Below are 14,597 nucleotides of genomic sequence, written 5' to 3'. Positions count from 1 at the left end.
TCATGTCTTGCCAAGTATTCAAGTAAATTTTTATAGATTATAGTAAGGTATTATAAAGTTTCTATCATTTCCTTGGATATTTTAATTGATCATGAAGTCTATCCTCCTTAAAGATAAATTTAGTATTATTTCTCTTGACCTTAAATTGCCATCATAAACCTCTGCACGTTTATAAATAAATCCACATGACTCATCCACCTTCCTAGCATGGTACTGCAATCTATTCTCCCAATCCTAGATCCCTGTACTCCTTATTGGTGAGAATTCATCATATTTAGAGGACTCTGGTCCCACTATATTAAAGCACTCCAATTACATCATGTTGCTGCCCTCCACCCTTGGTCTCTGACCCAGCATTCAAGCTCCTGCACTGTAATCTCAAGACCTTGGATTGGTAAGAACTCACCATATTTAGTGAGCTATATACCTCCATGTATATTTTTGCCTTCTTCTTACTATACTGCTCTATTGTACCCTTGGCCTCTCATGTGGTACTTTCTCAACTCAAGCTCTCATGATCTCTCAATTTAGGGCCCTGACCTTCTGATTGATAAAAGTTTAAAATATCTAGTGGGTCTTAGATCCACCACTGTTGCAGTTTAACCATCATCTTGTCATGCAATCAGACACTTTTCCTACCTCTTACTACCCAGTCTCTATCCTTTTTAAACTCTTGCTCTGGGAACAATAATTGAATCAATACTTTCATTCCTAAAAAGTTTATTCCAATCAATTGCCCTATGACTCTATTCACCATCTTTAAGACTTCAAAGACAAGGGGCAGCTAGGTGGCGCAGTGGATAAAGCACCAGCCCTGGATTTAGGAGTACCTGAGTTCATATCCGGCCTCAGACACTTGACACATACTAGCTGTGTGACCCTGGGCAAGTCACTTAACCCCCATTGCCCAGCAAAAAAAAAAAGACTTCAAAGACAAAAACATCCTTCCCTGGCTATAATTACCCATATGTGTCATCTTCTCCTATTAGAATTTGTTTCTTGCTTTTTATATTTGTATCCTCAGCATTTAGCATAGTTTCTGATGCAGAAAGCACATAAATATTTTTTCATTCATTAAATCATTATTTGCAGTAGCTCTGTTGACATATTACTGACAAAGTTCATGTGGAAGTCACCTATGGAATGCCTTTTGATTTCACTTTTGAATCTTAGCTGTTCCATAGAATTCATCTGGTGGTAAATGATTTTGAGTTATATTCAACAAATCCACAGTGTATACTTGTTGTCAGCCTTTACTATTGCTTGGTGAAGTGCTGTTTGATGAGAAGGTATTTCTGTAGGCTTTTTACCTCTTTATCATGTGCTCTGAGAGTATCTGTCAATCCTCTTCCTCCCTTTTGGTAATGAAATATTATTGATTCTATACCTATCATTAGGTAACAGACCCTGTGTTTCATTAGTATTTTATGAGTTTTTGTCATGATGCTTTCTAAATTGGTTATGGTGCATTTTATAATTTTAAATATATAAAGACTGGTATTATGTAGGGGTTGTTTTAAATACGTCCTTTCCATTTCACTCTGATATTAGGATGTCATTAACTCTCAATGTATTCAGACATAGCATTCTCCTCACCATGCTTTGCCTGGAGAGGACCAGGAGATTTATATTGCCTACATTCACTGATTTAGCCACTAGATACAATCTCTAAGTCTTTTGTATCTATCTTTCCTTAGCATATGTTAATAATTTTGGTATTCTGATATCATTGGAGTAAGATTTCATGAGCTAAAGAAAGTACTGATTTTGTCTACGTATAGTCATATAGTTTGATGTCATCCAAGTATGTCAAATGATTAATAAGATGTGTTTTGACTCCTTTAAGGTGGAAATCATATGAAGGAAGGAAGGAAGGAAGGAAGGATAGGAAGGAAGGAAGGAAGGAAGGAAGGAAGGAAGGAAGGAAGGAAGGAGGAAGGAAGGAAGGAAACATATAGTAAGTACTTACTACGTAAAAAGTATTGTGCTAAGGAGACAAACGGAAAAGACAGTCATTGCTCTCAAAGAGCTCATACTTTAATGAAGAAGAAAACACATATATAAGGTTTCGGCTGCAAGTAAGAAGGAAAGATTCCATAGTCCTTGGGTTACAGCAACAAAGCAGATGTTAATGCCTTTTCTTTTAGGTTATTTGCACTGATAAAAGCATTTTGGTTTCTGATGTTGAACCATTTGGTAATGCCAAGGACTCTGTCTGTTTGCAAGAACTTTCTGAGTCTTCAGGAGCACTAGCACCTGCAGGACTGCATCTCCACAGAGATTCCTTCCCAGGATGATGGTACACAGAAGCATATTCCTATATATATATATACTTATCTAGGTACTAATAAATTTGACTTGTTTCTGAACTCTAACTACCTCCTGTCCCTTTTCTTTTCTACATCCTTTAAAATGTTTTGTTGATAATCTTTTTATATCTATCACTGTCCACCAAACACTCCCTCCCACCAAGTAAAAAACAAATAAAATAACAAATATATATGAGCATATATGTATATATGTGTGTATATACATACGCATACATATTTTTTCAAGACAAAGATATTGGCCATGTTTAAGAATGCACATTTGGTTTTGTTAGGTCCCTATATTTTGAGAGCTCTTTTCTCCATGTATTTGAGAGACTGTGAGTATTTGGTATGGTGAGAGCTATTAAAAATTCTTCTTAAGTTTTTAATGTGTCAATGTTACATATAAGGGATTATAGGAAATTGTTCCATCTATGATAATGCTCCATTCCGGTAGAGTTTATTGGTTGAGTTGTATACAATGCTTCTGAGTTCTACACTTGCAGTAGTAGAATTTCTCCTTTTCCATGCCAGATGGCCATATTCTAATAGATTTATCTAGCCAACATTTCATTTTGACAGATTACAAGGATGAGTTGCACAGTTTCTATGATTTCCTTGTATTCTAAATCTAAGTTCCTTAAAGGTAATCAGTGACCTGGCCCTGAAGTGTCCTCATTAATTCCATTTCCACATGACTTGGCCTTTTCTCTCCATTACTTGTTATCATACTGTTGGCTAAATTCATGTGAATGTCACTTAAAGAGAGTATTTTTATTTCATTCTTGGGTTTTAGCCAAGACAAATCTTGATTGAGTAGAGTGGCCAGAATGAGGAAAAATTACAGAAATTGGGCATGAAGAAAACCAGGCTAGTGTTGATTAGGTACACTTGGAATGGGGACATATGGGAGGATGCTGGTTAATACAAGATGTATGTACATGGGTTATAACTGCCTTGTAATTACAATGACTATCCCTTAGCTCTCACCAATTCCATGCAAGGGAATCACTTCTATATTGCCCCTGGAAAGGTTATCAATACCAATGTCCTTGGGGACTACTCCTAGATGGAACTACTAGTCTGAACCTACTTTCAAAACTTATTGAATCTTCTGTACCTTGAATGTTTTAGATATTTAATCAGTATGGTTCAAGAGATTTTTAGCTCCCTACTAAAATGGTTGCTACTCAGGGATTATCCACTGATATTACCCTTAACTCCCCTCCAAGAGAACCCATTTGAAGACAAGTTTTTAATTAACTGGCCTTCACCTGGAATAGACACCAGCAGTCCTTGGACAATCTCTACTTTACAGTCTCCCTGATGAAGTAGGTAAGAATGATTACTTACATAACACATTACGGCCCTCCAGGTTACAAGCTAGCTATCATCCTCAATTTCTCACTTTTTCACTTACTCTCATATCCAATCTGTTATCAAGTTCTGTCAATTCTACCTTCAAACATCTCCTCCTGTTCTGTGACACTATCACCATCCTGGTGCCGCCCCCTCATCATCTCATACACAGACTACTGAAAGAGCCTACTTATTATTCACCCTGACGCAAGTTTCTCCCCATTCTAGTCTATCATCCTAAAAATTCTTCTTAAGTTCTTAAATTCTTTTTGCTGTCAAAATGATCTTCCTAAAATTAAGTCCAGGATCAAATATAAAATCTCCTGCTTAGCTTTTTTTTTTGGGGGGGGGGAGGCAGGGCAATGAGGGTTAAGTGACTTGCCCAGGGTCACACAGCTAGTAAGTGTCAAGTTCTGAGGCTGGATTTGAACTCAGGTCCTCCTGAATCCAGGGCCGGTGCTCTATCCACTGTGCCACCTATCTACCCCTCTCCTGCTTAACTTTTAAAACCTTTCCATACCTGGTTCCCTCCCCTTTCTAGCCCTCTTATGCCTTACTTCTTCTCCATGTACTCCGCAATCCAGTGACACTGTTCTCCTTGCCATTCCTGGCTAAAATCAACTCCATCTTCTGACCCTGGGCATTTTCAGTGATTGTGGAATATTCTCTCTTCTCATTGCCACCTCCAGACTCCCTTCAAATCCAAACTAGAATCCCACTTTCTACAAGAAACTTCCCAATACCCTTTAATACTAGACCTTTTGCTTTGTTAATTATCTCCAACTTATCCCATTCATAGCTTTTTTATACTTAATCATTTACATGTTGTCTCCCCAAGAACATGGTGAATTCCTTGAGAGCAAGGTGGGGTTTTTTGCCTTTCTTTGTATCTCCAGTGCTTAACACAGTGTCTGGAACATAGTAGGTGTTTAAAGTCTACGGTGTTGGCTTCATTGTAATATACTGTTTGTTTTAGGACCTTCCATCCTCTTACTTAAGGATTCCCTAAGTTGGAAGGGTGAGCCCATTAGATAATTTCCTGAGGAGAAATTATCCTCCAACCTACAAAAATGGTCAATTTTCTTGTATTTTTCCCCCACAGAAAAAAGTTGATAAATAAAAGAGAAAATCAAAGCAAAATTTAACCAAAGTCTATATAGCTAGTATGTTTTCAATTCTTTAATATAATTTTAGTATGATCTAACTTTCAGTATGTAGCTGTTGAACCTATGACAAGTCATTTTGTGTCAGTCTATCTTTTAAAAATGGACAAAATTATCTGTACCTACTTAACTCGTGATCAATTATAAAACTTCAATGTTTCATTTTCATATGGAGAGGATCCTATGTTTTTGAAGGCTGTAGCCAGCAGAACTCAAGTTCTGGAAGATTCTTATCAAGCTAAAATCTTCAAATAAAGACTTAATTACAGGTTTTGTGTTTTATCTGAGGACCAGTTGAGATAAGGGAGAATCCTGAAGTTTTGATAAGAGTTAACCATTTTTCAACCACAGAAGCTAAAGCTCGAAGAAAGGGATGCAATCTGAGTTAGTGGATGAAGTAGTGATCCAGATACTTGAATTCTTGAGATAAGTATATTTATAAGGCCCTTAAATTTCATAATGATCATATAAAATATGTTATTTTTATTAAAAAATTATTCAAAATTAACATTTATGTCTTTTAAATTAAAAAGTAACTTTACATGGCTTAATTTCTTTTTAAGTATAAAAGTTAACCAGCATAGGGCTATTACTATAATCACAAGGAAAGGAACTGACAGGTGTGAATATATATATGTGCTATATACCCTAAGGCATAAGTGATGAAAGAAATTATTTTTGATAATGGAACATTGAATTAACTCCCTCAAAACCATGTAAATTCATGTAAAATCATGTAAATTCAGCAATCTACAGTTATGCTGCTGTATGTAAAATTGGGCAATATTCATAATAAACCAATAACATCACAGCCATAGAGATTGTCTCTCCAACAATCATGTCATAAATACTGAGTATTTTGTGCAACAGTCAGGGGGCCTTCATCAGGGACTAACCCAGAAGTGGTGAAGATGGTGGCAGTGTGATGATGATGGTAATGGTGGTGGTACTGGTGGTGATGGCAGCTTTTCCTTCCTCTTGCAGGAGCATTTCAACTAAAACTAGAAGCAAAGCCTTGAAGCTGCAGCAGTAGAGCAGCCAAATTAAGAAAGTACACTAAATTTATTCTTTGCATAAGAATATATTGATCTCTCCTATGTAATATGAAAATGCAAAGTATCAATGTGAACTTTATTTCAGAGTACAACTTATTTAACCTCTTAGAAAGCTAAAACCTATCACATGAAATTTAAAAAAAATAACAAAAAGAAAAGAAGCCTAAGTTTTAAAGAAAAGGCTAGAGGTAAAAAAGAGAAATGTGGTACAAAAGCAATTTCACAAACCATGTTAAATGTTCATTAAAGTATTTAGATGCTATCCTGCTTGTATAGCTTATGCTAACTGAAAGATTAATATGGCCATCTAGAGGAGAAAAACATAATAATCAAATATGCTACAATGTTTTCTTATTTTTGCAGACTATCTGTAACAGAAATTTGGATTTCCATCTTACAAATGAGAAATAAACATTTCCTGTAATTTCAAGCTACATAATCACAAACAATAGTCATTATCATTATATACGTATCTATGCATATGTATGTACATATGCATAGATACATATATACACATACACACAAACAAAAACTTTTTAATAACAAAATTCTTCTGGTGATACCATATGGCTATGAATCATGGAATAACCAATTTCTAAAGAATCGAAATTGCAGGTCACATAAAGGTCAGTGGAGATATACATGGTAAATATAAGCTTATTACCTTCAAAGAATTGTACACAAGTCACATAAAAGATTTTTTTAAAAAAATATGTATAACTACATAAGGAGGTGGACATTCAATAATATAGAAAAATAAGGGATGTCAAAGAGACTCTTCCATTCTACTGGTATCATATTGTAATTTCCAGATAGGGAGAACTTCTGTGGAGGAATTACATATAGGAAGAAATGATCAAGAGCCACAGAGGATGAGCACAGGAAGATCAGTTGTGATTTGAATTGTTAATATGGATACCCTCATTTATAAGATCATAGTCATCTATAAAACCTCTAAGAAAGCATCTAAATATTGTACCTTTTTTACTCATATTCAAATATTACACTGCCAGATGTGAGAGGAGAGGACATCATTTTTTTTTTCAGTGTAGTATTATACAAGGTTTACAGGTGGGCGAGCCAGGAAGGAAGTGTTATGAGAGACATGAAAAGGTTTAGAATAGCCTTTGTGGTGAGGGGGAAAGCAAAGCAGTTAGAGAGGCTTAAAAAACTGCCTTGCTGCAGAAAGGGCTCAGCTGAAATTCATAAATTTGTAGTGGACTTACATGGGCACACTTTTGTGCTTTTCTCCATCTCTGTGAATAGAAGCAAAGGTGGCACATAATAGGAGTAATCCAAGGTTGGGTTTTAGCAAAGGTTAACCCATGATAGGACAAATGGTCAAAAGTTTTGAGCATAAAGGAGACTATATGGTTGAACTGATTCATCAAGAGATTGAGAAAGAGAGGGGAGGAAAATGTAGCCAGTGAAGGAGTGATGGTCTGTGAAAAGAACTAAGGAGTAGTGGGATTGGAAATTGTTGTAAGGATGTAGAAAACAGTTAAGAGTAGGGTAAGGCAGAGAGAAAGATGGGATGATAAAAGGTTATCATCAGATCAAGGAATTTCAGAATTCATGACTATGGAAATGGAACATGTGCACGATGGCAAGATCAAGAGTATGAGCATCTCTGTGTGTGGCTGGCAAAGAGTGGAGGCATAAGTCATGGTAACAAAGCAGACTGAAAACTGAGATGTTAGGGTATTTGAGGGACCATTGATATGTATAAAGTTCCCTAGTATAGGGGTAGGAACTAAGATATATTGATAAATGAAGGAGAATGTTCTGGAAGGTCAGTAGATAAAAAGCAAGTAGAATCTTGATGAGGAAATAAATTTGGATTGAATGATCCTCAAAGGAGGAGAGGCTACTGAGTGATGGTGGTAGAATCTAGTAGTGACAATGAAAAGCAAGAAGTATTGTGACTTCCCCACCACATACAGTGAGTATAAGTGCAAACCACACTTGAAAGAGTGGTCAGGGACAGAAAGTCAATGGGAGGAAGCTAAGAGAGAGTCAGAAGATGGAAGAAGCAAAAAAGCAAAAGATTTAAGATGATATCAGTTTATTAATTATAGAATAAGCATTATAGAGACGACAATGGAAAAGCAGGCAGATATAGAATGGGACAATATGGGGGTGGGGGGAATGAAGGGATTAGAATTAAGGAAATGGGCTATATAGCTTTTGTACAATGACAGCAAGGGGTTCAGAATCACTAGAAAGAGAAGAATATGAAGAGGGAGTATGTTAACCATCAGATATGAATTCAGACAGATAACCACTGGCCAGAGAGAGGTTTCTTGAGGGAGGGAGGTGATAAGACCTTTCAAGGCCTTTGTGCTAAATTCAGACTCATAGCAGGCAGTAGCATATGCTGTGAGGTCCAGGAGGTCCACCTCAAAGGAGAAAAAGGCACACCAAGATATGACAGAGGGAAGTACATACAGGAGGCAGGAGTTGGCAGTTTGAGGTGATTCTGGTCCAGAAGTATCTGGGAGGTGGGTAGCCTGGATCAGAGCTAATCCAATGCTCACAGGGCTCATTGGGAAGCTCTGGACAAAGAGAATGGAAACAAAGTGCCCTAGATCTAGTGCTGATGCAGGATTCTCTGGGAAGACCCTGGAGGAAAAGCCCGTAAATAATTCATTATATATAATTTTCCCATGTTAGTTCACTATACATTAGCTAATTGATCAGTCAATAGAGTTGTATCACAACAAACATTATTTAACTGTCAACCAACTAGACTTGTCAAGACTTTGATACTAGTGCCCTGTATTATTATTAAAGCAACCCATTTAAAAAGCACCCACTTAGATCTGAAATCCATAAATAGTTCATAAATGGCTCACAAACATACCAAAAACTAACTACAAATCACTATGTAGAATAAAATTTGATATCATATTAACATCACACATTGGCACTAGGAAATTTTCATATGACCTGTTAGCCTTCCTCAACTGTTCCATCATTAAAACACTGATCTCTCAAGTTCCACTTTCGCATTATACATTTCTACATTTCAACAGGCTATGAGTACCTCAAACTCACAGAGTCCATGAATCTCAAACTGGAAAAGAAATTAAAAGTCTTTTGGTCCCACATATACTGACAAATGCTATTCCCACCTCCACTTAATAATTTGCAGTGATAAGGAACTCACTATCTCCAAAGGCAACTGAATCCATTTTTAGTCATTACCTATTGTTGTTGTTATTGTTGCTGTTGCTGTTGTTGTTGTTGTTGTTGTTGTTTGGTGGTGGGGACGGGATGAGAGTTAAGTGACTTGCCCAGGGTCACACAGCTAGTAAGTGTCAAGTGTCTGAGGACAGATTTGAACTCAGGTCCTCCTGAATCCAGGGCCGGTGCTTTATCCACTGTGCCACCTAGCTGCCCCAGTCATCGCCTATTGTTAAGAATTATTTTCTAACATTGAACAGAACTGTGACTCTCAGTAATTTCTACCTATTTCTACTAGTTCTACTGTGTGAGGTACCAAGTAGATTAAGTCTACTTTCTCTTCCACATGGTAGTCTTACAAGTGCTTGAAGAAAGCTAATACGATTTCAAGTCTTTTTTCTTTCCAGGTTAAACATGTGCTTGCTTCAGATGATCCTCACATGTTATATGATCTTCAGTCCCTTTATCATACTAGTGAGCCTCCTCCAGCTGAGCTCCAGTTAGTGCATGTCTTTCTGAGAATACTATCCCCCAAAATGAACAGAATATTCCAGAGTTGATCTGATCAGGGTAGTGTATATTAGAACTATCATCTCTCATTCCAAACACTATGCTTCCTCAACACGTCTAAAACAATTCATCATTTCCTCTACATCAGTTCCACATCCTGACTTGTCTATTTTTTTCCTCTGAAAAATGGAGTTTAATTAGTTGCTTTCTAAAGTTCCTTTTAGTTCTAAAATCCTACAATTCTACTTGATTCAAAATGACATTACTATTCTAACTGAATTCAATATTTATTAAGCATCTGCTATGTGAAAGGCACTGTGGTAGGTACTAAAAATACACAAATAAAACAACACTCTACTTTCTGCCTTCAAGAAACACAGATCCTCATGCTTTAAAGTCACTTATGACTCCACCACTGCTCCTTAGATCCAATCATCTACTAAGTCCTTTTGACTTTTCCTCTATTATGACGTCACTCACAACCAGCTCTCCATTTCCAACTTGCTTGTCTCATGCTTCACAGAATTTCAGATGAAGAAAGGACCTCAGAAGCCATATAGAAGAAGTCATCTCTATTCCAAAGTCTCCTAACTGGTTCCCCTGTCTCCAGTCCATTCTACACACTACTATCTGATTAATCTTCCTAAAACACTGCTTTCATTAAGTTACTTATCAGGTTAAAGTATCAACTCCTTTGCTTCAGATTCAATGCTTTTTTCAATCAAATTCAAATTTATCTTTTCTGCCTTATTTTTTCACTATTCCATTATGTCAATGCTACAAACACTTCAGCCAAGGTGATGAACTCACTCTCCATTTTTCAAACATTTTTTGTTTTCACTTATAATACCATTCCCCCTGTCTGAAATTCCCTCTTCATTCCCAAAGCCTTCCTAACTTTCAGAGTCCAACTTAAGTCTCACAGTGATTTACTCCTCCTCTAAACTCCTACAGAAATTCTGCCTATACTATTTATTTGGAATTTAACAAATACTGCCTTCTGTTATTTGTTATATTTTTATGTATAAATATTTTCTCTCCATGATTATTTTATAAGCACTTTGATGGCAAAAAGGGAGGCATTTAACATACTGTCTAGTGCCTAAATGACTAACCGATAATTATAGCTATGAACAAAAGATTTACAACAATACCACACTAATTTGGCACTTATTTATTCATTAAAAGCATTTATTAAGCACCAACTATATGCCAGTTATTGAGCTGAGTGGGAATATGGAAACAAAGATAACAACATAAATTTTTGGACATGGCCAATGTGGAATTTCAACATGCATATGTTATGAAGGTTAAGAGGGAGAGAAAATAAATATTGACTAATGAAGAAAATAAAAAGAAAGAAATATTAAATTCTTTGTCATTTTTTATGGTCCAAATAGAACTGCCTAAGAGTTTAGGCAAAACCTATATGTTCCTATAATATACGTTGTAAATTATAAAATTGCATTCAATTCATTGAAAAAATGTCCACCTTACCTTCATCTATTGATGCTTCGCTACTATATCCATCATACTCTGCAGACAGAGGACTGTATTTTTGTCTGGTCTCCCAAACATAATCCTTTTGTCTTCCACCTGCCACTGACAGCCTGGAATTGTGTGTCCTGGACAGTGCTTCATGGTATTTACCCAATGCCTCATCTTCACTTTCAGAGGATGAACCATGCTGATCTTTATCCATGTATGTATTATCTATTTTGAACAAATGGTGGTAGAAAATTAGAACTTCCATGTAAAAAAGGTCACAAATTAATGTAAGTACTTTAAGTTATCCTGAATTTGTCATTTTTAGAAACATCAAAATTTTTATTATGAAGGCAGACTTCACATTTAAAAATTTATTCTAAAAAAGATCGCTTTAGTTACTACTTACTATACTAAAATACTAGTTATAGAGTTTTTCAGGAAATTATGCTGCTTAGAGTAGAATGAGATATCTTCTTACTCTCATCTCATGGACTCTAAACTACCCTATTTGGTTTAATTATCTAGGGGTACCATCTTTTATAACTTTCACTTAAGAATCCTATACTGGTCCCTTAATTTTAGGCCCTTCAGGGTAATACAAGTAAAATAGCTGTCAGGTAGCAAATGACAGGTTTTAAATTATTCAGCATACACAAGGTAAACTGTAGCTTTCATTTTCTGGTGCATTGCCTTCCAGTACAATTAACCAAAATTGGTGCTTTTTGTCACCACTGCATATGTGTTACTAATGCCTATGGGATGAAGCATCCCATTTCCTTAATTCTCCAACTGAAATGATGCCCAGATATTCCATTTTATTTTTTTCTTCTACTTTAAGCAATAAGCATAAGGCTGCTGAAATTAGCCAAGGACTTCAAACTAAACCATACAAAATTTAAAATTCAGGAACATTCTCCAAAAGTTATCTATTCCTCTTCTTGGTTTAAATTAGTCTGCTCTCTTTAGCAACCAGTGTTTCATTTTAGAATCATATTTTAAAAGTTTAATAAACATTTATTAAGAACCTACTATATGCAAGACAATTTATTAAGCACCTACTTTGTGCTATGAATATTAGTAATTTAAAAAGCTTACAATGATCATGCTTTTAAGGTTTATAAAGCTCTTTACCCACAGTGGCCTCATTTAATTATCAAAACCTTCCTGGGAGGTGCAAGTTATTATTATCCCCAGGAACACAGAAGGAAACTAAAGCTGAGAGAGTTTATATGACCTGCCTAGGATCATACAGCTAGAAAATGAGGCAAGATCTGAAGCCAAAATACAAAGACAGATATGACACAAACCCTGCTCTTAACAAACTTAAAATCTTTTGTAATCAGGGAACAACACATATGCGCACACATGCGCACACACACACACACACACACACACACACACACACACAAATAACTATGATACAAAGGAAAGTAAGAGAAGTATAAAAGTTAGATACAGGCAAGTGCCATAAAATGTTTAAGGAAATTATATTCTAATGCAGAAAAATAATAAATAAGTACCAAGAAATATAAAACAATTCGAATGAAATAAATGCATAACAATTTGAAGTTCTATAATGTCAGACACGAAATAAATTACTTGTAACTTTGGAGATGATGGAAAGTTCCAAACATGAGCCACAAAAAAATCCTCAATATTTGGCTAAATGAGTAAACTACATGGTTTTCAGTGTATGAATTGGCAAATATATATGTTTTTATTTGAGTAAAGACATTTTTTACACTGAATATAGTTTCCTTTTTTTCCGAATATAATTTCTTAATAATTCAGACCAAGATCATTATTAGATTGTAAGGTTCTTAAGGACAGGAATTATGTCTACTCATCTTTGTATTCCATACAGTGCCTAGTACAAAACCTTGCACAGACTAGGAAATCACTAAACATTTCTTGAATGCTCAAGTATTTTGGTTTGATACATTTATAAAGCTGTAAGAGAAAAAAATTTAAATTCACAAGACAAAATAGTTGTTAAAGAATAACACAATGCTCAAAATAACATTAATATCTTTATAATACATTTGGGAGAAAAGTTAAAGTTTTTTTAAATGCTACTCAATGAAGCATTTTTTAAACTTTATTTTTATTGTTTAATTTCGTTTGTGTTTTTTCTGCAACATGGCTAATTTGGAAATGTGTTTTGCATGACTTCATATGTATAATGGTTATCATATCACTTGCCTTCTCAAAGACAGGGGAAGGATGGGAGGGAGAGAATTTAGAACTCAATTTTTTTAAAATGAGTGTTAAAAATATATTGATAACTATAAAGAATGAAAAAGTATCACTCAATAGGAAGATTCAGATCAGTCTTAAAATAGTTAAAAACACATATAGGCAAGATGAGAAATCTAGAGAAATTTGGAAAAATCAGAAGGAAATTTGATCACCCAAACCAATGTCAAAGTACCTCACCTTTTCCTGGTACTTTCTCAGTATATTTTTCAACTTTATTTTTTGATTGTCCTTTATTAGCAAAAATGGCTTCATTTTTCTTTGTTTTTACTTCTACTTTGACCTTGGAACTTTGTAATGTATTTATCTGGTGAAGTTCTTTGGGATCCCCTGAACCAATTGCTGATGACTTGTGTTTAACTTTTTCCTGGAATTGATTCTTTAACTTATTTGATGATGCTGTATCTTTTTTAATAATGGATTTCTGTGCGGTATCCCTATTAATAGTCAACATATCTTTTGAAGGCTTTTCATTTCTTGAATTCTGAATTCCTTTTGTTCCTTTAACATGCTTTTCTGCTTTCTTCAATTCAGCAGATACTTCTAAATTATTATGTCTGCTTTTATTCTCTCCAGAAAAAGAAACATCTTTATAATTTTTGCCATTTCCCAAAGATATAGGTTTAGATTTAGTACATTCTTCTCTTCTGTGATTATCTGTGATATTTTTTTGCTCCTGTGTGAATTGGTTTCCAAAAGCATTCTTCTGATTTCCATTCATTTCTATCAATTTTGACTTCTTCAAATGTTTCTTACCATCCACTGAGTTTTTAAGCCCAACTTTTGTTGGTTCTTGACATATGTCCTGATTAAACTCTGACATCCCAATTTCATTGAAGTCTGCTTTCAAAAGAGAATCACCAGCACTATTAATTTCTTTATATTTTGGTTGATTTTGCTGTCCATCCTTAACATGTCCTAATAGTCTTTCTTGATGCAGATCTTGATCTTTCTTGGGAGAAACTGAAGAACTAGAATACTGTGTTTGTTTTGTTTTATGTTCTAACAGAGTTGTTGTTTTCTGGAAACTGTTATCTATTGAGCTCAGCTGAATTGTGGAATTTTCTTCCTTAGTAAGGATAACTGCATCATCTGTTTGAAAAGCTTCATCTTCTGTGCGGAAGCCACTTATCATACTTGTTACCTGTTCGGCTACTGAATCACTTAGGCTATAACTGACCTCTCCAACAGCACTGGTCAGATCTCCTACAGCGCAACTCAGATCTTCTACTGCACTACTAATTGAGTCAACCAGAGAGGATACCGAAGGT

General features: G+C 35.4%; 1 protein-coding gene across 4 annotated transcripts in view; it reads right to left on the bottom strand.

Annotated features, from left to right (window-relative positions):
• SYT14 (synaptotagmin 14) overlaps positions 1 to 14,597 on the bottom strand; it is a 239,104-nt gene that overhangs the window by 148,600 nt on the left and 75,907 nt on the right. For 3 of the 4 annotated variants that reach the window (XM_044004094.1, XM_044004092.1, XM_044004095.1), the window contains one exon: positions 11,080 to 11,295. In XM_044004094.1, coding sequence (XP_043860029.1) covers positions 11,080 to 11,284 — 205 coding nt within the window. In that variant the 5' untranslated portion in view covers positions 11,285 to 11,295. Of the gene's footprint in view, positions 1 to 11,079; positions 11,296 to 13,506; positions 13,635 to 14,597 lie in introns of those variants that run through there. The other variant, XM_044004091.1, reaches the window with a different exon arrangement.

This window comes from Dromiciops gliroides, chromosome 4 (assembly GCF_019393635.1).
Source record: "Dromiciops gliroides isolate mDroGli1 chromosome 4, mDroGli1.pri, whole genome shotgun sequence".
In the NCBI taxonomy this organism is placed as follows: Eukaryota; Metazoa; Chordata; class Mammalia; order Microbiotheria; family Microbiotheriidae; genus Dromiciops; species Dromiciops gliroides.
This window is presented reverse-complemented; position numbering and strand designations above follow the sequence as displayed.